Source organism: Peromyscus leucopus, chromosome 4 (genome assembly GCF_004664715.2).
Source record: "Peromyscus leucopus breed LL Stock chromosome 4, UCI_PerLeu_2.1, whole genome shotgun sequence".
In the NCBI taxonomy this organism is placed as follows: Eukaryota; Metazoa; Chordata; class Mammalia; order Rodentia; family Cricetidae; genus Peromyscus; species Peromyscus leucopus.
The window spans coordinates 62,085,789-62,109,201 of NC_051066.1; the positions used below are offsets into that span (position 1 = coordinate 62,085,789).

At 36.1% G+C, this 23,413-nt stretch overlaps 4 protein-coding genes across 5 annotated transcripts; 3 read left to right on the forward strand and 1 right to left on the reverse strand.

Annotated features, from left to right (window-relative positions):
* Positions 1-3,185: 3,185 nt before the first annotated feature.
* Positions 3,186-4,139, forward strand: LOC114710080 (olfactory receptor 1020-like). Its single transcript, XM_028894149.1, has one exon. The coding sequence runs from the start codon at positions 3,186-3,188 to the stop codon at positions 4,137-4,139; it is 954 nt and encodes a 317-aa protein (XP_028749982.1).
* A 3,151-nt stretch (positions 4,140-7,290) lies between these two features.
* Positions 7,291-8,238, forward strand: LOC114710128 (olfactory receptor 5M10-like). The gene has a single exon (XM_028894213.1). The coding sequence runs from the start codon at positions 7,291-7,293 to the stop codon at positions 8,236-8,238; it is 948 nt and encodes a 315-aa protein (XP_028750046.1).
* Positions 8,239-16,266: 8,028 nt separating this feature from the next.
* On the forward strand, positions 16,267-21,175 carry LOC114710095 (olfactory receptor 5M10-like). Of its 2 annotated transcripts, XM_028894165.1 has the most exons (2): positions 16,267-17,189; positions 21,151-21,175. In XM_028894165.1, the coding sequence occupies exons 1-2, from the start codon at positions 16,267-16,269 to the stop codon at positions 21,173-21,175; spliced, it is 948 nt and encodes a 315-aa protein (XP_028749998.1). The 2 variants fall into 2 exon arrangements, with proteins under 2 accessions (XP_028749998.1, XP_028749999.1); XM_028894166.1 differs by lacking the exon at positions 21,151-21,175 and having other exon boundaries at positions 16,267-17,202.
* Positions 21,176-21,287: 112 nt separating this feature from the next.
* LOC114710093 (olfactory receptor 1030-like) lies at positions 21,288-22,271 on the reverse strand. Its single transcript, XM_028894164.1, has one exon. The coding sequence runs from the start codon at positions 22,269-22,271 to the stop codon at positions 21,288-21,290; it is 984 nt and encodes a 327-aa protein (XP_028749997.1).
* Positions 22,272-23,413: the final 1,142 nt, after the last annotated feature.

Below are 23,413 nucleotides of genomic sequence, written 5' to 3' on the forward strand. Positions count from 1 at the left end.
TGAATCTTGTTGACCTTTTTGAGTTTACTTCATTTTGAATATCTTGTTCCTGTATAAGTACAGGGACAGATGTTTCAAGAATGTCTCATAACCTCGTTAAGAATCCTCTGGCTTCTCTGTGTGTCACAACCTCCAAGGCGTAAGAAAGACCCTCAAGTAATTAAGGATATCTCCCTAAAAGCAAGGGGAATAGCATGTTCAGAACTTTCTGCAGAAGCTTAGAAGCAGCATTCCTGGGAGAAGGCATAAATGATTCATAAGAAATTTTCCATCAATCCAATATCCACACATACAAATATTAAAATTCCCTCAAGTATACAACAGGTGGAGATGATAATCAAAGGTGCCATGGCAGCCATCATGTGGCTCAGCTTTGCTGGAGCTTTGTCAAGCAGCTGTGCTGGCTTTGTGACTTCTGCCATTCCATTCAGATATGACTGTGCCACCTGACCTGAAGAAAATTCACAATGTTATGAATTTGCTCAGTCACTCACTGACAGAGTCCAAACATCATTGGTTGATATAAATGCTATACTCACTTTCATTACTAAAACATTTCAGATTGTCAGGAGAGAAATACAGTATATATGCTATTATTTAGAGTCATTTCTGAGATGGAGTCTATCTACATAGGGTTGTCCTAGAACTTTCTCTATGTGGACTAGGCTGGCCTCAAACTCAGAGATCTGCCTGCTTCTGCCTCCTGAGTGCTGGGATTAAAGGTGTATGCCACAATGTCCAGAGTAATTTGGAGCATTTTTGATTATAAGAAACAGCTAATGAAATCTCACAGCTATTTCTGGAAACTCATGGAAATTAAAGCTATAAACCATCATCCGTGGGATAGCAGCTTGAGAAATTTCAATAGCATGAAGATGGCTATTGGAGGGAAACAGAAAAGCTAGATTAATAATAGAGGTGGAAGCTTGCTGCTCATACTATGAGATACAACTCATTCTGTGTATGGTAACAAAAAGTTATTCATAATTTAGATTTCTAACAAAGTATTTCCAGCAATCACATGCTCTTGTTAAGTAACATCTTAATTTTTGATGTAACTAAATATTTTCTATTTAGTTAAGTTAAGGAAGCTGAGAGAATTAACTATGGCTGTTCTTTATACAACTGTTCACATCAGTTGTTGACATTTTTGAATGAGCATAAATGTTAATAGAAAGAGACTTTGAGTATAAATGTAGATTACATTAGGCTAGTTTGGTTATTCTCAGCGAGTTGATGATTCATAAGTTACATTTCTTCACTGTCAAAAGGAGATAACACTGTTTAACCCCACGGAACCTAAAATAAATATAAACAATAAAAACAAAACAACACAGTGAACACTTACACATGTGAGCCACAGGATGTCATTAAAATTTTATACATTATGTGTGTGGGTTTTTTTCTACTAATTATTATTTTGTATGTTTACCACATCTGAGGCATTTTATTATTTCATTTGTTTTATTATATTTATACTCTCAGAGGGAGTATTTTGTTAATAATACCCATTGTTCTTTTCCTTGTTTCTGAAGTTATTATTATTGATGTTAACAGGTGACTATCATTTCACAAAAGAGGATCCAAGGTATCCATCTGTGTCAGGGACCCATAGGTATAGTGCAATATGATGTTGAAGATGGGAAAATTTTGTTGCATCACAAAGTCTATGTTTGCCTTAAGATGTGCCACTGGCTAGTGAGTGCCTCCATTATTCCTCAGCCCCAGCATATGAAGATAATATCATCCATAGTCTTTTAACAGTATCTGCTAATTCTCCACCACTGATTTGTGGGGAGTCTCTTATCAGACTGCGGGTGCAAGAAAAGTTTTATTAGTTCTTAATTTTTTTATTCAATAAAAACTAGATAGAATAGAGCATAGCATGTTCTAATTTTGGAATTATCCATCTCCTTTGAGTGATGTGGAATTTAGTGCTTTGTTAACTATTTTTAAGGCATGGATTTACACTTATTCTAGTACTTTTTTTTTTTTTTTTACTATTTAACAGTTTGAAGGTTTGATTATAACTGAACCAACCTACTGATAGTTATTGTTATCTACATTTTACTTGGAATGAATAGATTGAACATATATTCTGGGTTTTACTTTTTACTGTTGGTACTATACCCTCTCCACTGCTATTTTCAAGAGTAGATTGATTTTTCCACTTAGATTACAATCAATTGTTATTATATTGATCTAATATACTGCTAGAAAACTACTTATGCTATCTCTAGTGTTTTGTGCTTATTCATCATCATCATCATCATCATTATTATTCATACTATCATTAAACTTGATTTTGGCTTAAAGCTAAAATGTAAAATTGTATATTCTAATGAGATAACGAGTGAGCATTTGGTACATATGTTATATAAGATATAAATGAGGTTAGCATATCTATCTTTTTACAGTTGATTATTCATTAAGTGAAAAACATGCAAAATGCTTTATTTCAGGATAAGTATACAGTTTCAAACTATGGTAGGGTAGTTATGATTCCGTGATTCTCAGTTATAAGCTTGCATTGCTCTGGAATGTCTTGCCTATTTGATCAAGGCTTTCCTGTCAATTTTACAAACTGATTCTCCAGTTATTAAAAATTCTAAATATTGAACAGACAAATCTTTTTATAGTTTCTAACTCTCAAAATTAGGGTAATAATAAACTCAGTTGGCTCTATCAGAATATCCCAAATTTCTTTCCTTGGCTGTAGCAACTCATAGTCCATTGCCTCTTCACAAATTCAACTAATATCTATCTTTCTCATTGTTGATTATTTTTTGTCAACTTTTGTTATTTTTAATTTTTCCATAACACTGTTATGGAATACTCTGTGGTTCAAAAAATGTGACTTATTTCTCCAGAAAAATACCAATTTATTTATAATAATTGATAAGCACAAATACCTATTAAGGGCATGTTGTAATTAACCAATAAATGATATCAAATGTGATCAAAGTTAACAGATAATAAAGCACTCGTCTCTAGGTCCTTAGGAGTAGGCACACAATATTCAGACACGCTATTCTTACCCTGATATCAGATGCGTTAAATTTTTTATTGATCTCCTCAATTTTCACTATATTTTAGCACTTGTATGTTTTAATATATATATTTGTGTCCGTACAATGCTTTCATCTAAATCAATGTGATGCTCCAACTTCTATGTTGCAGCACAGATGGTCAGAACTATGAAAGGAGTACAAGGCAAAAATGAGACAGAAGTGACAGAATTTATCCTCTTGGGCCTCTCAGACAATCCAGATCTGCAAGGTGTCCTCTTTGCATTGTTTCTGGTGATCTACATGATGACTCTGGTGGGTAATTTGGGCATGATGGCACTGATTAAGATTGACCACTGTCTGCACACACCTATGTACTTCTTTCTCAGCAGCCTTTCCTTTGTTGATGCTTCTTCCTCTTCTACTGTCACTCCTAAGATGCTGGTGAACCTCATGGCTGAGGATAAGAGCATTTCTTTCAATGGGTGTGCTGCCCAGTTTTTCTTCTTTGGCTCCTTCTTGGGAACTGAATGCTTCCTGCTAGCCATGATGGCATATGACCGCTATGCAGCCATTTGGAGTCCCCTGCTGTACCCAGTTCTCATGTCTGGGAGAATTTGTTTCATGTTGGTGATTACTTCATTCCTAGCAGGCTTTGGCAATGCAGCCATCCACACAGGGATGACTTTCAGATTGTCCTTTTGTGGCTCAAATAAGATCAATCATTTCTATTGTGACACCCCACCTCTGCTCAAACTCTCTTGTTCTGATATCCATATCAATGGCATTGTAATCATGATTTTTTCCAGTTTTACTGTTCTCAGTTGTGTTCTGATTGTTCTCATTTCTTATCTGTGTATCCTCATTGCCATATTGAGGATGTCTTCTGCAGAAGGAAGACACAAAGCCTTCTCCACCTGTGCCTCCCACCTCATGGCTGTCACCATCTTCTTTGGTTCTATTCTCTTTATGTACTTGAGACCTACTACTAGCTACTCGATGGAGCAGGACAAGATTGACTCTGTATTTTACACAGTAGTGATTCCCATGCTTAACCCTCTTATCTACAGTTTAAAAAATAAAGATGTGAAAGAAGCAGTGAAGAAAATTTTACAGAAATATGTTCTGTAATGCTGTGCATTCTTATTTTATGCAGAATAGCATATATTTTTAAATTTGCTATCTAATTTATTAAATTGCTTCTATGAATTAAAGTTGATGTGTTAGAATTACAGATACTTCTTAATTTCTTCCATGGAAAAAAAGATGCCTATTGTACCCATCTGATAAATAAATACTGTAAGTAAAGGTTGTACACTGTCTAGCAGAATCAGAAATGTTACCAAGAGAAATTTTTTCAGTATGGTCAATGTCATACATGGAAATTAGCTGTGCATTTTGAGTTGCCAAAACATGTGGTATATGATAAATATATATTTCAACCATGATAGGCACATTTGACTAATTTATCAGACATGCATTAGCATTATCAACCTCATTTTTTCATATTTGTCTCAAGAATACAATGTATTATACAAAAAGTCTTACTGGATATTATAGAATGTGATAATCAGAAATAACATGGAAATATTTGGAACTTTTTGAATTATTTGAAGCATGTTGAAGGCAGAATACAAATTTCAATGTTTTACTTCTATTTCTTCTAGAACAGCATGGAGTTGTTATTAAACATTTGTTAAATTAGATATGTCCACTATGTTTTTCATTGGGGTAGGAGAAAATCAATCCTGGCACAATGTGACAACTATTATTTGTGATAATATACCACATTGAAGTAGATATTCTGGTGATTTAAACTGAAGAAATGTCTCAAGCTTGCTTCTTTCCATTTTATCAACTGCCTCAGACCATCAAAAGAAAAGGAAACAGGATCAGCTGAGGAACTGTCAAGGTGAGGATGCTGTAGCTCCTTCTGCTTCTCTGATCTTCCAGCATTCACCCCAATACCTGGCCTCAAGTTTGATTTTATTAATAAGACACTTTAAGATTCATGCTACAATCTTATAGCAGAAAATTAATTATTCCTGGTTATTTTTGTATACTTTATTTCCTTAGCTTTGACATGATCCACAATAAAATTGGAATTATACTTATTCTTCTATAATTAAAAATCAACCAAAGCTACAGTAACTTGATTTTGTCTTTCATAAAATATTTCTAGTCTTTCATAAAATAAGTATGGCTGGCTTGAACTTTTGCAGGTTTCAGGGATACAGACAAAGCCACTGGGACTTAATCTCCCAGTGTAACAGTCATGGTATGTCCAACAAAACATATTTTGCTGCAGATGCTCAGTACCACTGACTCTTACAAGTTTTCATTCCCTCCTTATCCAGTCATCCCTGAGCCTTGAAGGGAGAGAATATGTCTTTTATTATTAAAATTAATACATAAAAATAACACACTAACACACACACAAAGCATGTGGATGAGAGAGGGACGTTGTTAAGGAGAGGTTTTGGCTTCATAGATGAAAACAACTCCTCATGACATTAAATTAAGATTATTCTCTTGAGAATCAAAGAACATTTAAATTGGACCTGTAAGACTAGTTTTAGACACTTAGGGGATTATACCAAAAAAAAATACATTATAAGTCTTCCTACTTTGTATGATGTGTAGTAAGTCATCATTTACAGGTAGGTTAAATTTTGTATTTGATAACTAAAACATATTTGTCTGTTTGTATGTGGATTGTTATCTATCATTGTGCAGAAATAGGTTGTCAGTTACCCTTGACCATTTTATTCATATGTCAATATATCTTAGTGACTCTAAAGAATCCATTATTATATGTGAACTCTGATGTGTGTGTGAGAAGGAAGTAAAGAATGGTTGTAAAGTGAAGCATTGATACAATTTTATCACACATTACAAACACATAGAAATCCTAGGTGATAGATCCCACTGGCATTGATACCATATTTAAGAATCCATGTTTTCCCTAACAAATGATCTTATGAATAGGTTAGAATACAAAAACATTTTGCACACAAAAAATTCACACTATAAAGATGGGTTTATTTTAGAGACTTGAATGTCCTTTTGACTGTTCAATATTCCCTCTCAGGAAGTGTTTATACTCCATCTAAAACCTTTCCACTATTTTTTATGTCATAAATTGTTTTCACTTGACAATATGTTGCATAGCTTTTTCTATGAATTAATATCTATTCCTTTTGCTCTACCACATACACTCTGTGGGGGCACAAGATGTGATGACTGCTATACTTACATTGATGAGTAATATCAGTGCACAGGTGTTAATGTGTTGATAATCATCCAACACAGAGAGAAAAATTCTTAGATTCTTAGGATTATTATTTTTTTGTTGTCATTGGTGGTACTGGTGGGGGTTTAGATTTTGTAGACATGGTTTTGCTATGCGGATTAATTTTCCCAAGGCTAGCCGAAATTACCAATCTTCTTTATGCAACCACCCAGGTTATTGAGAATTCAAGCAACTGGCACCATAGTCTGTTGAAAATTTGCCTTGATTATGATACTATCATAATTTTTAAAAGACAAACATCAGAACTCAGGGACTCTTTGTTCTCTTATTGACAATTGTGGATTGTAAGTAACATGCTGCATTGGATGCTCATTTTGTTTTGTTTTGTGTAGCTTTTGGAGCCCGTACTGGAACTCACTTTGTAAACCGTCTGGCCTTGAACTCACAGAGATTCACCTGCCTCTGCCTCCTGAGTGCTGGGATTGAAGGTGTGTGCCACCACTGCCCAATAGATGTCTATATTTTATTCTGACTTCAAATACACAGCATATGTTAGCTTCAAATACTGGACACAAACATTTCTTCATTTACTTGATAGAAATGATGAAGTGACATGCATTTAAAACTTTTACCTCAAGAAAATTTTTTTTAAAAATGTGGAAATTTATTCTACATGGATATTGCTAAGAACATAGGTGTACTTGTGTAAGTATGCATATGACAATATTTGACTATGATGAATAAGCATACAATTCTGAGAGAGAAGAGGAAAAACAGTGAGACCTCAGTTGTGTTTGTCTGCTTGTCTGTTGTGTGATTAGGAGAAATACAATGAAAAAAAAAAAAACAGAAACAGATTACCAAAAACATACAGGTTGGGTACAAAATGTAAGTATTTGGAAGCACTTGATGAGAAAAGGAATTGTGCTGCAGATCAACAAATAATCAATGATGAATGCACAGTTCATCATTAAATGAGAAGGCACTGCTCACATTTCTTGTCACTTTCAACTTGCAAGGTGTAAGAAAATGACCTCCCTAAATCATACTGCAGGGATGGATTTCATTCTTGTGGGACTCACAGACAGCCCAGTGTTGGGGAGGATCCTCTTTGTGGTGTTTCTGCTCATCTTTGTCATCACACTGGCAGGAAATCTGTGCATGATTATGCTCATCAGGACCAATTCCCACCTACAAACGCCCATGTACTTCTTCCTTGGGCACCTCTCCTTTGTAGACATTTGCTACTCTTCCAATGTTACTCCCAACATGCTGCATGGTTTCATCTCCAACCAGAAGACAATCTCCTATGCTGGATGTTTCACCCAGTGTCTCCTCTTCATTGCTCTGGCGATTGCTGAGTTTTATATCCTTGCTTCAATGGCGCTGGACCGCTATGTGGCCATTTGCAGTCCTCTGCATTACAGTACCAGGATGTCCAAGAATGTCTGTGTCTCTCTAGTCACATTCCCTTATGTTTTTGGCTTCGTGAATGGGCTCTCTCAGACTCTGCTCACTTTCCACTTGTCTTTCTGTGGCTCCCATGAAATCAACCACTTCTATTGTGCAGACCCTCCTCTTATCATGCTGGCTTGCTCTGACACTCATGTCAAAAAGATGGCTATGTTTGTGGTAGCTGGCTTCACTCTCATAAGCTCTCTCTTTGTCATTCTTATGTCTTACTTTTGCATTTTTGTAGCCATCTTGAGGATCCGTTCTGCTGAAGGAAGGAAAAAAGCCTTTTCCACATGTGGTTCCCACCTGACAACAGTCACCATATTTTATGGAACCCTTTTCTGCATGTATTTAAAGCCTCCATCAGAGAAATCTGTAGAGGAGTCCAAAGTAATTGCTGTTTTTTACACCTTTTTAAGTCCATTGCTGAACCCCTTGATCTATAGCCTAAGGAACAAAGATGTCATCAATGCCATGAAACAGGTGATCAAGGGAAATTTCTGTCAGAAAATTTTGGTTTAAGAAAGTGTTTATTAGTTAGTATTTCTGATAACATAGTATCCTTGTAGGATAAAGCTAGTATTTTAGACTTACTACTTGTGTAACAGCATATACCTCTAGTAGCCACTCTTTTTTTTTTTTTTACATTTTCCTCTGTACTTTATACCTTCTAGTTATACTTTTAAAATAAATCTACCATATTGAAATTGGAAAATACTAAAATAATTTCAGAGTATTCTTTATTTACTATTCAAAATTCCATATAAAGATATTGTCTTAATTTATATAAAATTTAGTTTCTAACTAACTTGTCCTAAAGAGAACAAGGTAAGATTATGCCCTATGAATGGTGGCATGCTTGAAGGTATAGAGCATTTCAAAAAGGATGAATGATTTTACAGTTTTTTTAACAATGGTTATTTTTTTCTATTATAAAGAACACTATAGAATGATTACTTTGATTTCCAACTCATCAATTAAATGGCATAAAACAAATAAAAAATCATTACTCAAAACATCAAAGCAACTTTTTTTTTGAGACAGGGTTTCTCTGTGTAGTTTTGGTGCCTGTCCTGGATCTTGCTCCGTAGACCAGACTGGCCTCATAGAGATCTGCCTGGCTCTGCTTCCCAAGTGCTGGGATTTAAAGGTGTGTGCCACCACTGCCCAGCTCAAAATAACTTTTAATTCTCATTTTTGTATGAGTGTTTGACTTATACATTGTTAATGAAATAATGAGGTAGTCATTGTATTTGTTTATGACCTGGGAGTCCTTGGCATAAAAATGAATGAACTTACACAGAAGTTCACAATAACACACATAAAAGCCCTTCATTTTCTCATTCCTACTCTGTTATCCTAACTTTGGGACTTGTCGATTCCCAATCCATCAGAATGCTAGATGGGATGCTGAGGATGGTGTTATCATAAGTTTAAACCATGCATTTACTCTCAGTGAAATTTTAAGATGGTTAATGTTCTGTGATCTTTCTTTTTTAGAAATATCTAATACCTAATTTTTGAAGTTTCTCTGTAAAATAATAATTTTCTCCATTATAGATAGAATTATCTTACTGTTTCATATGAAAGAAAAATTTAATTATTATAGCTATTTAGACTGCATTTTCTTAATATAAATGCTCACACACCCCTTAAAAGAACTATGAAGTCAGGGTGAATGTGAAGAAGAAATTTATAATCCTTATATCTAACACTATGAATGAGGTTCATTATACTCTTTTACAATTGTTTTAAGTAAATTCATGTTCACATTTCTCAATAAAGCTTTAAAGCAAAATTGAAATCTTATGCCATACATGAAAATCAACATTGATTTTCATAAGGAAATATCATCTCTATACTTAAGAATTTAATTATAAATACTTAAATACATAAATAATTCATTGTTTTATACTTAGTAATTGTCATTTTGTCTTTGTTAAAAATACACATCAAATTTGGAATAACAAATGTAAAACTATTGAAATATACAAGGAATCAAAACAAGACTAACTTGTAGTTTTCACTAAAAGACATATTTTCTTTCACCCTCCTGCAAATCATTTTACTACAACATCCATGTAACATATTTATATGGTTCTATTTCTTTGTTTGAATGTTCTTTTTCCATTTAGGATACATTCTTAGAATCAGAATTTCTGAATTAAATATTTTGTATATTTTTAAAAATATTATCTTTGGTTCATTTTGCGCTTGTGTTGAGAGTAGGGAAACACATATATCCCAAAGCTGGTAGGCAGAGGTCAGAAAACAGTTTATAGGAGTTGATTCTTTCCATTCTTTGAGACCCAATGGTTGATCTCAGAAGACATATTATCCCCTTCAATTATCTCACTGGCTCTATTTTGAATGATTTTAAAGCTCTTGATTATTATGGTTTGATATATACAATGTCCACCTACAAAATAAATAGAAGGTTCTGAGTGCTGAGAAAGGTACAGAGGCGTGGAGTGTCCACTTTCTATCTCAAAGCAGTAATTTGGTAGACTAGTTTACTTTTATTCACAAAGACTTTCCTAAAGATGGACAAAATACTGTCTATATACTTGTGGTATGTTATACTAAAATATATTATATCAATATTCAATTTTATTATATAAACTTTTACAAAGCTAAATTAAATAGTTTTAAACAATCTGTAATTGTTATGGCCTAACTAAATATAAGATAGCAAATGCATATTTTTATTAATTTATAAACTGATACTGGTGATTAATACACAAAATTTTATAGCTAGTAATACTGTTGAAGCAAAAATGCTATAAGTGACTTTTATACTAAAGGAAAGTGGATTAGGGCCTGGCAGATGAAGGAGACCCACACACCCACCTGAGATCCCTTGCCATGTGTGGGAAGAAGAATCCACAGGCCTACAGGCACCTTGAGGGGCCAAGTGGTCGGGTACCATTATGGTGAACAAAAATATGGTGGAGTATGGGGGAAAGAGAGAGGCAGAACGGTTCATGTCCTATGGAGAGAGGCAGATCTGAAGAGAGGAAAAGGATGAGGAGTGAGCTGAGGTGGGTAAAATGCTTGCCATCTGAGGCCATGGTAATATATGGGCTTGGACTGCTGCAAAGGGCCATGTCTGGGGCCCGTGGCCCTGCCCCAGTCATGGTCTATGCTGATGTCCCTGGCTCTTGTCCCCTCACTGTGGTGAGAAAAGGGCAGCACAGAATTGAGTTTACTGCTTACTGGCTGCAGCACTCAAGAGAGCAGTACCTGTACCTCTCCTGGGTAGCACAGTAGAACTAATCCCTGGTAACAGGAACATGGGTGAGAAAGTCCCAAGAGGATGAACATGGAAGAGCTGTCCACCTGTCATCTTCCATGTGGTGGTAAGAGAGAGATGCTCTCCCTATCTCTTGCTGCCTTTGACAGGAGGGAGAGCTGACCCTGAGGTCATGAGAGCAGGAGAGCTGATCTTGCTCCTTATCGCTATAGAACTCCAGAGATCTGGCCCTGCCTCTTGCCTGGGCAGCACAGTAGAACTGACTCTGTCGGTGAGGGTGATGGCGAGCTGGCCCTGCAAGTGGGAGAGATGACCCTGCCCCCCATCCGCCATGTGGTAACCTGGGTGAGGGAAAGATGCCCTTTCCCTCCCCCCTCACCTCCTGTAGCAGGTGGAAGAGCTGGATTTGGGGGCATGAGAGTGGGAGAGCTAGCCCTGCCCATCACCATCTGCAGTACTCAGGAGCGTGGGCCTTGCACCTTGCCTGGGCAATGCAGTAGAGCTGGTCCTGGTTGTGTGGATGCAGGTGAGTCAGTCCCAAGGATGTGAGAGCAGAACTGTCCCTACCCCTTGCTGCCAGCTGCATTGGGTAAACTAGTCAGGTCAGTGCTGGAGCGCTCACCCTGGTGGTGAGGATGAGGGAGAGCTGATGGGCTTACCAACAGAGCTACCCTCCAGGGCTATGGATTGGCCCACCACAACATCCACCCCATCAGTTAAAGTGAAGCACACTAGAGCAGGTGAAGGGGCCAGTCCTGCAGATCCAAAGCTGAGAGATCTCCATGACACAGGGCAACAACAGGATATCCAACAGGAGTCCCAGTGAGGAGACAAGAACAGTAGGGTAACAAAAGCCAAAGGTCTCAAACCAGACCATAGACTCATTGCAATGAACACTTGTAAGTAAAGGTATATGAACTAAAGGGTATACTGTGTGACTCACTGGGCCACCCTACAGCATCCACAATAGGAGTTTTTTCATTTAAATTTTATTTTATTTCATTTTGTGAGGGAAGGTGCAAGGGTGGCTATGAAGGGATGGGAATGGGATCAAGATACATGATTTGAAGTCCACAAAGAATCAATAAAATTTTTTTAAGTAGCCTAAAATTAGATTATGGCAATAGCTGCACAATATTAAAGGGTGTTGAATGGGGGTGGGGGCAGAAGGGGAGCAGGAGGAGGGGTGGGAAGAACTGTGGCTCATATGTAATATGAAAAATAATTTTAAAATAAAATTGATTCCATGGGAAATTCAAGGCAAGTAATTATAACCTAAGCTAATGCATAGCTGTAATCTTAAATTGTGTACACTTCAGTGCCCTTGACTAAAACCAGTGCATGTGTATCATTTGATGAAAGCATCAAATACAGAGGTTGAAAGCAATCTTCTAAAATCTACCATAAAGTTTGAAGTTGACATTTATGGATATGGGTTGATAAACAATGAATTATTTTTTCTAGTGCTGTTAGTTGTCTGAGTCAGTGGGGATCAGTTGAAGCCAGTGACTTAATCCCTTGTAAAATTCTGTAAAAAAATTCTGTAAAGGATACCATTCTTTCCCCATGTGATGCTTCAGTGCTAGTCAATAAAAACAGAGTGAAGCCCTTTTGTTAGAAACAGACACAAAGAAATACACATACACACAGACAAATAAAGGAGTCAGCATTCAGACAGGAACAGATTCAGACTCATACAACAGATAGATAGAGTGGAAGACACAAGAAACATGGAGTCATGAATTCAAATCTGAGCTCACTCGGTTAAATTTCAAAATAAAATCTGTTGCTTTATATTTTATTAAAATTAATAAAAAGCAATTAGTTTTGTTGAAATAAACTTAAGACTTGAGACTGCTACCCTACTGTGTACTCAGCTTGTTTCTTTAACCTGTCTTTAATAGAATGACATTAACAATCTACCTTACTTGTCTTGGATTTTCTATGTAATCAGTTTATGTCCTAAGCTTTTATTTCTTTACTTAATGTGACACTAATGCATTACTAGAGACTCAGAGTTTATTGCTAATGTGTTTAATTTATGCAACTGTGTATTTGAGTGTGTGTGTGTGTGTGTGTGTGTGTGTGTGTGTGTGTGTTTGAGGTTGACATTGGATTTCTTCTTCAATAGGTCCCCACTTTAGTAAATAAGGCATAAAGTTAGGCTTTCTATTACCATGAAGAGACATCATGACCACAGTAATTCTTATAAAGGAAAAACATTTAATTGGGGTGGCTTACAGTTTCAGAGTTTTACTCCATTATCATGGTGGGACATGGAAATGTATAGGCAGACATGGTGCTGGAAAAGGAGCCGAGAGTCCTACATCTTGACCCTTAGCAGGAAGTGGTCAGAGTGTCACACTGAGGTAAGCTTGAGCAAAGAAGACCTCAAAGCCCACCAGCACAATGACACACTTCCTCCAACAAGGCCACAGTTTTTAGTGTCACTCCCTATGAGTTTATAGGTACCAGTTACATTCAAACCACAACAGTAGCTATGTAGCCATCAGTTAAGTAGACAAGTAAGACATTCCTGAGAGGAAAAGAACACAGCAGAGTGGAAACAGCACCAAGCTGGAAGTTTGATGTAAGTCAAAATTCTCATCCTTTGAGATATCACATAGAACATTGAAGATATTTCTTTAGGAACATTAGGCTCTAATCTCCCCATCCCCAGCAGGGTGCTGGAATCTAGAATTATATTATGCTATTTTATACTAATTTTGTTTCATATTATAATGGAAGTAGAGAACATTTTTCATACTCAGTCTAGAAAAGATTCACCTGGCAGGTGCTGAATTCTCCAGTTTTATGATGAAAGAAATATATTTTGACTTAAAAATGTAGAAAAGAATACTGATTTGTCATAGAATTATTTGGATGCCTTTGAATATTGAGGATGCCTCCCTTATAATCATCACACTATATTTTGACACATTTAAGTGGTTTGACTTGGACTTACCTGCACATTGAAAGACATGTACCAAAGAAAACATTTGCCTCCTCCTTCACTCACTAATAATGCCTTGCCAAACAGTATTCAATCCCTTTTGAATCTATTATTAAATGTCCTTTTCAATAGCAAGTTGTAAGACATTCCGTTTGTAAATGATTGTACTTTTCAGACTTGTCTGTGCTTCTTAGTTTCTTGAAAACATAACTGCACAGGTCACATTAATCCCAGTCTAAGTCCTGAAGCCCTGCTCTATAAAATACGCCAGACTTTATCAGTTCTTTCACACCAGTTGTTTTGGTTTTTCGAGACATGGTTTCTCTGTGTAGCTTTGGAGCCTGTCCTGGAACTCAATCTGTAGTCCAGGCTGGCCTTGAACTCACAGAGATCCACCTGGCTCTGCCTCTCAAGTGCTGGGATTAGAGGAATGAGCCACCACCACCTGGCTTCTTTCACACCAGTTTAATGGATTTGCTCAAATTTCTTGTCAATTATTTTTTTCACACCCTTCATACAGCAGAACTTCTTCCCCATGACCTCAGTCTGCGTTCATAAGAAGAAACAGTTGTGTACTTAGTATACTTGGTAAAAGCAAAATATAAAAGAAAATTCTCATGTTACAGCTTATGTATTGAGATTTCTGGCACACAATTTATTTATTTTTAGTCCTTTGTATGAATTATTTCAGGCAGTGATGTAATATTAAGTTGACATGTGGGCAGGATGTGCAATGTCCTTTTTCATACCATAATTCCAAAAGTCCATTTAATATATTTTCTTCATATTAAGGATGTAGCAGTAATAAACTGAGAAGAGGTAAAACTTGATCTTAGCCAAAAGGCTAATAATGATGCCAGTATACTTTTCTATCCATGCTAAGATTTTATGCATCCTATGTCAATTTGTGTACCCAGAAATCCAGTTGAGATTTTGGCCTCAAAGGAAAATCAGTTCCTCAAACCATCAAATTAATGTTCTGCCCCTGAGAATCAAAGACTATATTAATTGGATCTTTGGAATTATTTTTGAAACCCATGGGACTACTTTGGATCAATATATTATAAATCCCTCTACCTTGTTTCTATAATATATGGTACATACATATCCATAGATAATTATTTTCTGCATTTGGTAAGTAAAGATGTATCTTGAATGTTTGTGTGTTGTCTTATTACTTTAGAAAACATTTTTATTTCAAGAAGTGCCATTGACCATTCTATTCATATTTCTGTGTCACTAAAGAATCCAGATCATATGCATGTTCTTTAAATATACAGTTGGAGAACAGTTGGCTGTGTGTGCGATGCCTCAAGAGGAAGCTTTGTGGTTTTATATATTTAGCCCCTCACACACAATAACAGAGAGGCCATTGTTTAAACACCTGTGGTTCCATAAACTATTTTCATGAAAGATTTGATAACATAAAAATAAAAACCCAAAACTCCACACTTGTTCTAAGATAGTTGGATTTTTTATTGACTGTTTAAAGGCTACCTTTATAAGAAGAGACTTTCTAACATCAGAAAGTGGCTCATTTCATTTGCATCACTTTGCTATGATTGATAGTTACAGTGTAATGTGTGTTATAGGAATGGGAAGAGTTTGCTAACTGTTATAATCTCCTATAATGGAACAGAATAAAAATGCCACTTGTTTGTCCACATGAATAAGTGTGTGAACTGTCAATTGAAAGACTAATTTGGATTCTGAATCTGTTACATATTAAAAGACAAATTGTATATATTAAGTTCTCTCTAGATAACTAAAGTTAGGTGAGGCATCTATGACTTGTAGGTGAAAAGCAGCAGTTAATGTTATTTTTTTATCCTGTATCTGAAATGAGATATTATCACTGCTGAGAAAAGTGGGAAACCCAACATACATTACTTGGCCAACTTGCATGATAGAAGTAACTAGCTGCATTTCTTACTTTTGGGTTTACTTTATAATTTTTTTTTCAGAAAGCTTGGAACATATAATAAAAGTAGAACCTTTCAAAACACAGATGTATGCAAGGGGACAAGTTGATACTTATATGTAAGGAAGGAAGTTTGGAAAAAATGAATCAAAACTCATGTAAGCATGTGTGTATATGTGTGTGTGAGAGAGACAGAGAGAGACAAACAGAGAGGCAGAGAGAGACAGACAGAGGCAGACACAGAGACAGAGAGATAGAGAAGTAGATACAGAAAGAATGAAAGGGAGATATAACAAAAACATGCAGGGTGAAAAAATAACACAGCAAAGATGGGGTGTATACTGAGAAGAGTAACTGTTCCACAGATGAAAAGAAGGCATTGCTCACATTTCTTGTCACTTTCAAGTTGCAAGGTGTAAGAAAATGACCTCCCTAAATCATACTGCAGGGATGGATTTCATTCTTGTGGGACTCACACACAGCCCGGTGTTGGGGAGGATCCTCTTTGTGGTGTTTCTGCTCATCTTTGTCATCACACTGGCAGGAAATCTGTGCATGATTATGCTCATCAGGACCAATTCCCACCTACAAACGCCCATGTACTTCTTCCTTGGGCACCTCTCCTTTGTAGACATTTGCTACTCTTCCAATGTTACTCCCCACATGCTGCATGGTTTCATCTCTGACCAGAAGACAATCTCCTATGCTGGATGTTTCACCCAGTGTCTCCTCTTCATTGCTCTGGTGATTACTGAGTTTTATATCCTTGCTTCAATGGCGCTGGACCGCTATGTGGCCATTTGCAGTCCTCTGCATTACAGTACCAGGATGTCCAAGAATGTCTGTGTCTCTCTAGTCACATTCCCTTATGTTTTTGGCTTCGTGAATGGACTCTCTCAGACTCTGCTCACTTTCCACTTGTCTTTCTGTGGCTCCCATGAAATCAACCACTTCTACTGTGCAGACCCTCCTCTCATCATGCTAGCTTGCTCTGACACTCATGTCAAAAAGATGGCCATGTTTGTGGTAGCTGGTTTCACTCTCTCAAGTTCTCTCACTATCATTCTTCTGTCTTACCTTTATATTTTTGCAGCCATCTTGAGGATCCGTTCTGCTGAAGGAAGGAAAAAAGCTTTTTCTACGTGTGGTTCCCACATGACAACTGTCACCATATTTTATGGAACCCTTTTCTGCATGTACTTAAGACCTCCGTCAGAGAAGTCTGTAGAGGAGTCCAAAGTAATTGCTGTCTTTTACACCTTTTTGAGCCCAATGTTGAACCCCTTGATCTATAGCCTAAGGAACAAAGATGTCATCAATGCCATGAAACAGGTGATTAAAGGAAAGCTCTTTCAATAAATGTCAATTTGTGCATGTGTTTAGTTGAACTCACTCTGTGTCTATTTAAACTAAGCTATTTTAAGCAACCCATTTGCCTCTGCATTATGACTATTTTCAACCTGTTTCTCATTTGTTAATTGTCCACATTTATTCTTGAAATTGATATCTTTGGGGGAAACATTTGGTAAAATAAATAATGCAGACATTGTGAAATACCCTCTTTAACAGAAAAACTACAAATAGGCTTCACTTAGTGTTCAATGACTCCATACAAAGTCTTGCTTTTATGTACATGTATATGATCACAAATCTATGATCCTTGTAATCCTTACAGTCTATCTTGTTTGAACAATGTGGTTAAAAACATAAGCCAAAAATATTTGTTTGAGTCATTAGATCACTTCTGATGCAATGTCTAGGATAAAGAATTTGGTCCAATGTCTAAATAATTAGTTGGACATTCTTGTAAACATTAAAGATCTAGATCACCATCCCAAAATTTCTGTTAGTTTTCTCAAAACATAGCATTTGATAAAATCATCCCATCTGTTAAGTAGGACTAGGAATCTTCTCCAAGTTTGGAAATATTCTCTTGAATGACATCTATTTATATATTGATAAGAGTATTAATAAGATTCATCCAGCTTTATGTTCTGCATAATTTTCAGTACAATCACTTGCATTTAGAATTCGGTGATTTGGAACAATAGGGTGTATTTATTGACTTCTATGTACTTTTTTCCACCCATTGGTGGAAACATGTCTGTAGGAGTGAGTGTAATCTTATTGTTCTTGAGATTTAAAGTTAGTGAAATCTTGTTTGTGATAACTTCTAATTTTAATGAAAATATAATTATATCTTTGCCCTCCTTCCTTTCCTCCCTCCAACTCCTTCCATTCCATGCCCTTGACTCCCTCTTAAATTATGGCCTCTTTATCTTTGATTATTATTATGGGACAAGAATATAATCACAGAAGAGCCAGATTCAATGAAATCTGATTTCATAGATAAAGTGTAGGACAAAAATCTTTTAGCGACAGAAACAATAGCAGAAGTGGCAAGGTAAAGACCTATATTCTCCATTCATCTTAACTCATTCGTTATTGGAGAGCTAGACTGCTGTATAGTAAAACATATATAGTTAGCTTTCCTTAAATTCCCTTAAATATTTGATTCTTTAATGTTTTCATTAAATGTCAACACAGAAATTCTATAGGAATCTTTGCTGCAAAATGTAGAGCAGATTTTTGCAGAAAATAAATCATCTTTAGTTTCTGTAAAGCTTGATCATTTTGGAGTCTTGGTTCACTGAATAAGTCTAAAGTTCTGTCAGATTTCTCTTTTAGAAGCAATACTCTAAGAAAAGAGAGATGACTTGGGTCATTGATATATAATAATTATATTTAAGAGGCATGTGATTTATCAGTAATATTATGACACAGTGGGATTTAAAAATGTGATCTGTGGTGACAGCAATGGAGGACAGGTGTTTAGAAGAGTAATGCAATGGCAAAGACTCATTTTGTAATGTGATCCCTTGTCCTACTTCATTTTTATGGCAAGTTATTTATTCTGTGATATTTTCACCAATCTTTGCAGTGTTGCTTCCATTTACAGCCATGAAAATGATTTGATGTCCAGATTATAATTCTTTTTGATGTATATATTTTTAATAATTGCAAAATACACATTGAATTAGCTAAATAATTCTATATTCATTTTAAAATATTTTTTTGATATTATAATATAGTTTCATAATTTTCCCCTTCCCATTCCTCTTTACAAATCCTCCCATGAACTCACTCCTTGATCTTTTTCACATTCATGTCCTCTTTTTTATTATTGTTACACACACACACACACACACACACACACACACACACATTCCTACATACATAAACACAACCTACTAAGTCTGTATAATTACCTGTAAGTATACATTCTCAGGGCTGCCTATTTCATATTGAACATTCATTTTTTAAATTTTGTCTTAGAGAAATCCACCTTTCTTTCAGACATGTCACCTTTCTTAGTTCAAGTGGTTGACCTAATTTTAGTCTTTATATATATTTTTATTTACATTTATAATTGAATTGTTTGTTTCATTACATAGTGTGAGTGTTAGGTGAATGGCATTTCAGCAGTTCTTTTAAAATATGATAAAACATGAATCATTAAGCATAAAAATATTTGTGAAATTTAACAATATAGTTGCTGCTTTTCACATTATTCATTTTAATCATAAAAATGAAATAGTAAAGTATAATTATTTTTATTCTTTTTTTTTAAAAAAAAAATCCAATGATGTTTGTTCACACAACTTTGACTTTCTATTTAGAACAGTGATTCTCAGCCTGTGCATTGAGACTCTTTTGGGGTCACATGTAAGATATACTGCATATCAGATATCTACATTGTTTTATAACAGCAGCAAAATTACAGTTATGAAGCAGCAACAAAAATAATATTATGGTTGGGGTTACCACAACATGAGGAACTGTATTAGAGTTGCAGCATTAGGGAGGGTGAGAACCATTGATTTAGGATATACTACAAAGAGTAGAATTGATGGATTCAATAGTACATGAACATACATGTCTATATGTCTTTCTTGTCCCTTTTCTTTGATTTTTTTCTGTTTGTTTGTTTTGTCATATTTTGGTGTGTTTGTTTTTGTTTTATATTATTATTGGTCTTTAGCTGCCTATTTATTTTGTAAAGAAATACAGAAAGGGTATGAATTCAGATGCTACAGGAAGATCTTGGAGCTGGGGGACCATAATCAGAATATACTGTTTAAAAAATATGAAGGACGGGAGAGCATTCTCCTCTAGACCTGGATGAGGCACTGACAACACCCAAATACCAATTTCCTACACAAAGAGATTCTTTATTAAGCAAGTCGAAGAAAAAAGATGGCTGAATCTGAATCGGGCAAAAGCAGCAGCCAATAGCTTAGCAGCTGTAATTTTAAATGCCAAAAAGAAGAGATCTGTGTTAGAATGAGCTAGGATGGTTTGGTAAATTCTGATTGGGCATGCTCATTTGTGTAGCCAAATGGGGATTTCTGATTGCTTGACCTTGATGTTTTAATAGTTAGATCTTGCTGATCAGCCTCAGAAAGGAGTCAGGTATATGAAAGTGGTCAAGTGAGAGAACAGACCTTGGTGGCTAGTGCCAAGAATGGATTCTAATTGTTTAGCGAGGGAGAGGGAAGCAGGGAGGGCAAGACCCGCTGGTGCCATGTTTGCCATGCTTGGCCTGCTACAGTCCTTCAAAATAAATTTTAAATAGAGGAAAAATAAAGTCAGAGTGTAATGCCATCTCAAAAAATAAAAATAAACAAATACTTTAAAAATTTTAAAATCCATGCTGATTTCTTCTGGAGGGAATTATCTTTCAGAAAGTAACTAACAATTGATACTTATGAGTAATGCTTGATCCAAGTGCTCGTATACCTCTCGTCAGCATCAGGGAATACTACTTAATATTGTCTGTTACTTTTGCAGATAATTTCTGTTTAGTAACTGGTTAGAAGCAGAAACATGTATATATAGAGATCCTTTTGAAGGTGGAGAAAATGTTACCTAAATATTACAAAGAATTTATATGCTAAAATGTGTTGTATGGTCACCACATGAATGGACATCATGTTAATAAAATCCAAATAATATATTGTAACTCATCTTGGGTCAAAAATGGGGTCACTCAATACAGACTTACAAAGTAAAAGGAAGAGCCTAAATGCTGACAAATCAAGTAGAGAGACATTATCAAGCAAGAGTAAGTTCAGGATACAGTTTAACCACAAGAAATGATGTCTGGAATTGCATTTCTTGTCAATCAGCTCTTCCAACAACTTTCAGATCTATAATGTCAATTATATTCTTTCTCAATCCCAAATTATGCACTCTAAAACATATTCTTATCATTCCAAAAAACCATTCAATCAAAACAAATCAGAGTATTGTTAGAACATCTTTAATTTAAAATTGGGGAGATTTTATATATGCGTGTTGTATTTATATAATTTCCACCTCTTCCTCTCCTCCCCTCCTTCTCAAACTCACAGCTTCTATTAAAATTGAAGGTGTATTTTTCTTTAATGGGAAACTGTAGGTGCTGAACTTTTCTCCACTTTGCAGAGGTTTCTTATGAATATTCTTTTTAGAGCCTGTTTCACATCCTTGTTCCTCAGGCTATAAATAAATGGATTCACCATGGGACTCACAAAAATACAAAACACCGCCACAATTTTGCCTTGCTCAACAGACCTCTCATTTGCTGGTCTCAGATACATGCAGAAGAGGGACCCATAGAACATAGTGACAGCTGTCAGGTGTGAGCCACATGTGGAGAAAGCCTTTCTCTGCCCTTCACTGGAACGGATCCTCATGATGGTGATGAAGATAAAAATGTAGGAGATGAGAATGATGAGAAGGGAACCTGTGAGATTAATCCCAGCTGACACAAACAGGGCGGTTTGCTTGATATAAGTGTCAGAACATGTTAACATCAAGAGGGGCGGGTCAGCACAGTAGAAATGGTTGATGGTGTTGGGTCCACAAAAGGATAGACGTGAGGTCAATATCACCTGCATTGTGCCCACCATAGAACCCCAGATGTAGGGAAAAGTGACCAGGCAAATACAAACTGGACGGGACATTTTCGTACTATAATGCAGGGGGTTGCAAATTGCCATGTACCTGTCATAGGCCATGGCACCAAGCATGTAATATTCAGTTAAGAGCAGCGTGACAAAAATGAAGCACTGAGCCAGACACCCAATGTAAGAAATGGTTTTCTTCTCAGATAGAAAGTTGACTAGCATCTGAGGAGAGACATTGGTAGAATAAAAAATGTCCACACATGCCAAGTGGGTCAGGAAAAAATACATGGGGGTTTGCAGCCGGGGAGTGAACCTGATTAATAAGATCATGCCAAAGTTCCCTGTCAGTGTGATGAGGTAAACCATGAGAAATACCATGAAGAGAATCGGTTGCAGTTCTGGTCGCGTGCTAAGTCCCAGAAGAATGAACTCAGTGGCCTCAGTGCCATTGTGCTTTGTGCCTGAGTACACCTTCATAGTCCCTAATAGAAAAACAAGTAAGAAATATTAATTAAATTATTTGTAAAAACCCACATCAGTTTTTACTCAACAAAATGCTCCTTAGGAGTGTGTATGGGAATTATTAAAAGAAGCTCTCTGAATAGCTGATCAACAGAGAAGACCTTCGATGGAATGTAGTCTGGTTACAATTTCATGTGGCTTACCCTAGGATCTATCGCCCTCTGTATCAGATTTAACATTTTGATAAACTGATAAAATCCTTTGGAATGTATAACTTGTCACCTTTTTCTCTACCCATGTGAAAAGCCAAGAATTACCGGTATCAGTCAGCATCTGAGGCCTACAGATGAGATTCCTCTGCCTGATGTAATTGCCCACTTATGTTTCCACCAACATATTTTTTTAAAATGCCTTGACTTATAGCTTCTTTTGTTCTGTTACTCTAAAAATTCCAGGAAGTTGCTCCTATATTGAACATTGTATTTGAGAACTGAATATATACATATATGTGTGTGTGTTAACAAAAGAGAAGTTTAAAATTACTTCCAAAATTGAAGAACTGAGATGTTCTTATCTTTGTTTTACTGTGTTGATTACAACATGCAATCTCTGAGAGTTTGCAGAACTTGAACCATGCTGCTATGGCTGCTAAACAACTTCTTCCAGAAGTCTGCCATAGTACAAGGGACTTGGCTTCACTCTTGGTATTTCCAATGAGGAACTTGGTCTCCTGCTCTTCAAATGTAGCTCCTGCAGTAGGTGAGTAATGGAATGAGGCCATTGGATGATCATCCAGAGACTGTGTGGTTACTGTCAATAAAGAGAAACTGGAAATTTTGAAAACCAAGTAGCTGTTTAGATTCTGCCATCCATACGTCTAAGTTCCACTTCTACTGAAATGATTATTTATTTATGTTTTGATCTGTGATTCTCTATCCAGCTATTAGTTGTTGCATAAGGGCAAAAACATAGTTTGTATTATTTCTTAGAACATGAACAAGTGCCTGGATCATAGACCATATTACATACATCATTACTTGAATCAATGAGGACATTTGTTGGCATGGAAAACTGATTTTTTTTTCCTGAGCATGCAGATTTCTTATCTCTCTGACATTACTAGGGTATGAATATCTGAAAATACTTATTATCAAGTG

Excerpts from the sequence above, each read along its gene's own strand:
- LOC114710080 (XM_028894149.1), top strand. The coding sequence starts at position 3,186 with ATGGTCAGAACTATGAAAGGAGTACAAGGCAAAAATGAGACAGAAGTG.
- LOC114710093 (XM_028894164.1), bottom strand. The coding sequence starts at position 22,271 with ATGAAGGTGTACTCAGGCACAAAGCACAATGGCACTGAGGCCACTGAG.
- LOC114710095 (XM_028894165.1), top strand. The coding sequence starts at position 16,267 with ATGACCTCCCTAAATCATACTGCAGGGATGGATTTCATTCTTGTGGGA. Across the intron at positions 17,190-21,150 it reads AAACAGGTGATTAAAGGAAA|TATTGTTAGAACATCTTTAA; the intron begins GCTCTTTCAATA and ends AACAAATCAGAG.
- LOC114710128 (XM_028894213.1), top strand. The coding sequence starts at position 7,291 with ATGACCTCCCTAAATCATACTGCAGGGATGGATTTCATTCTTGTGGGA.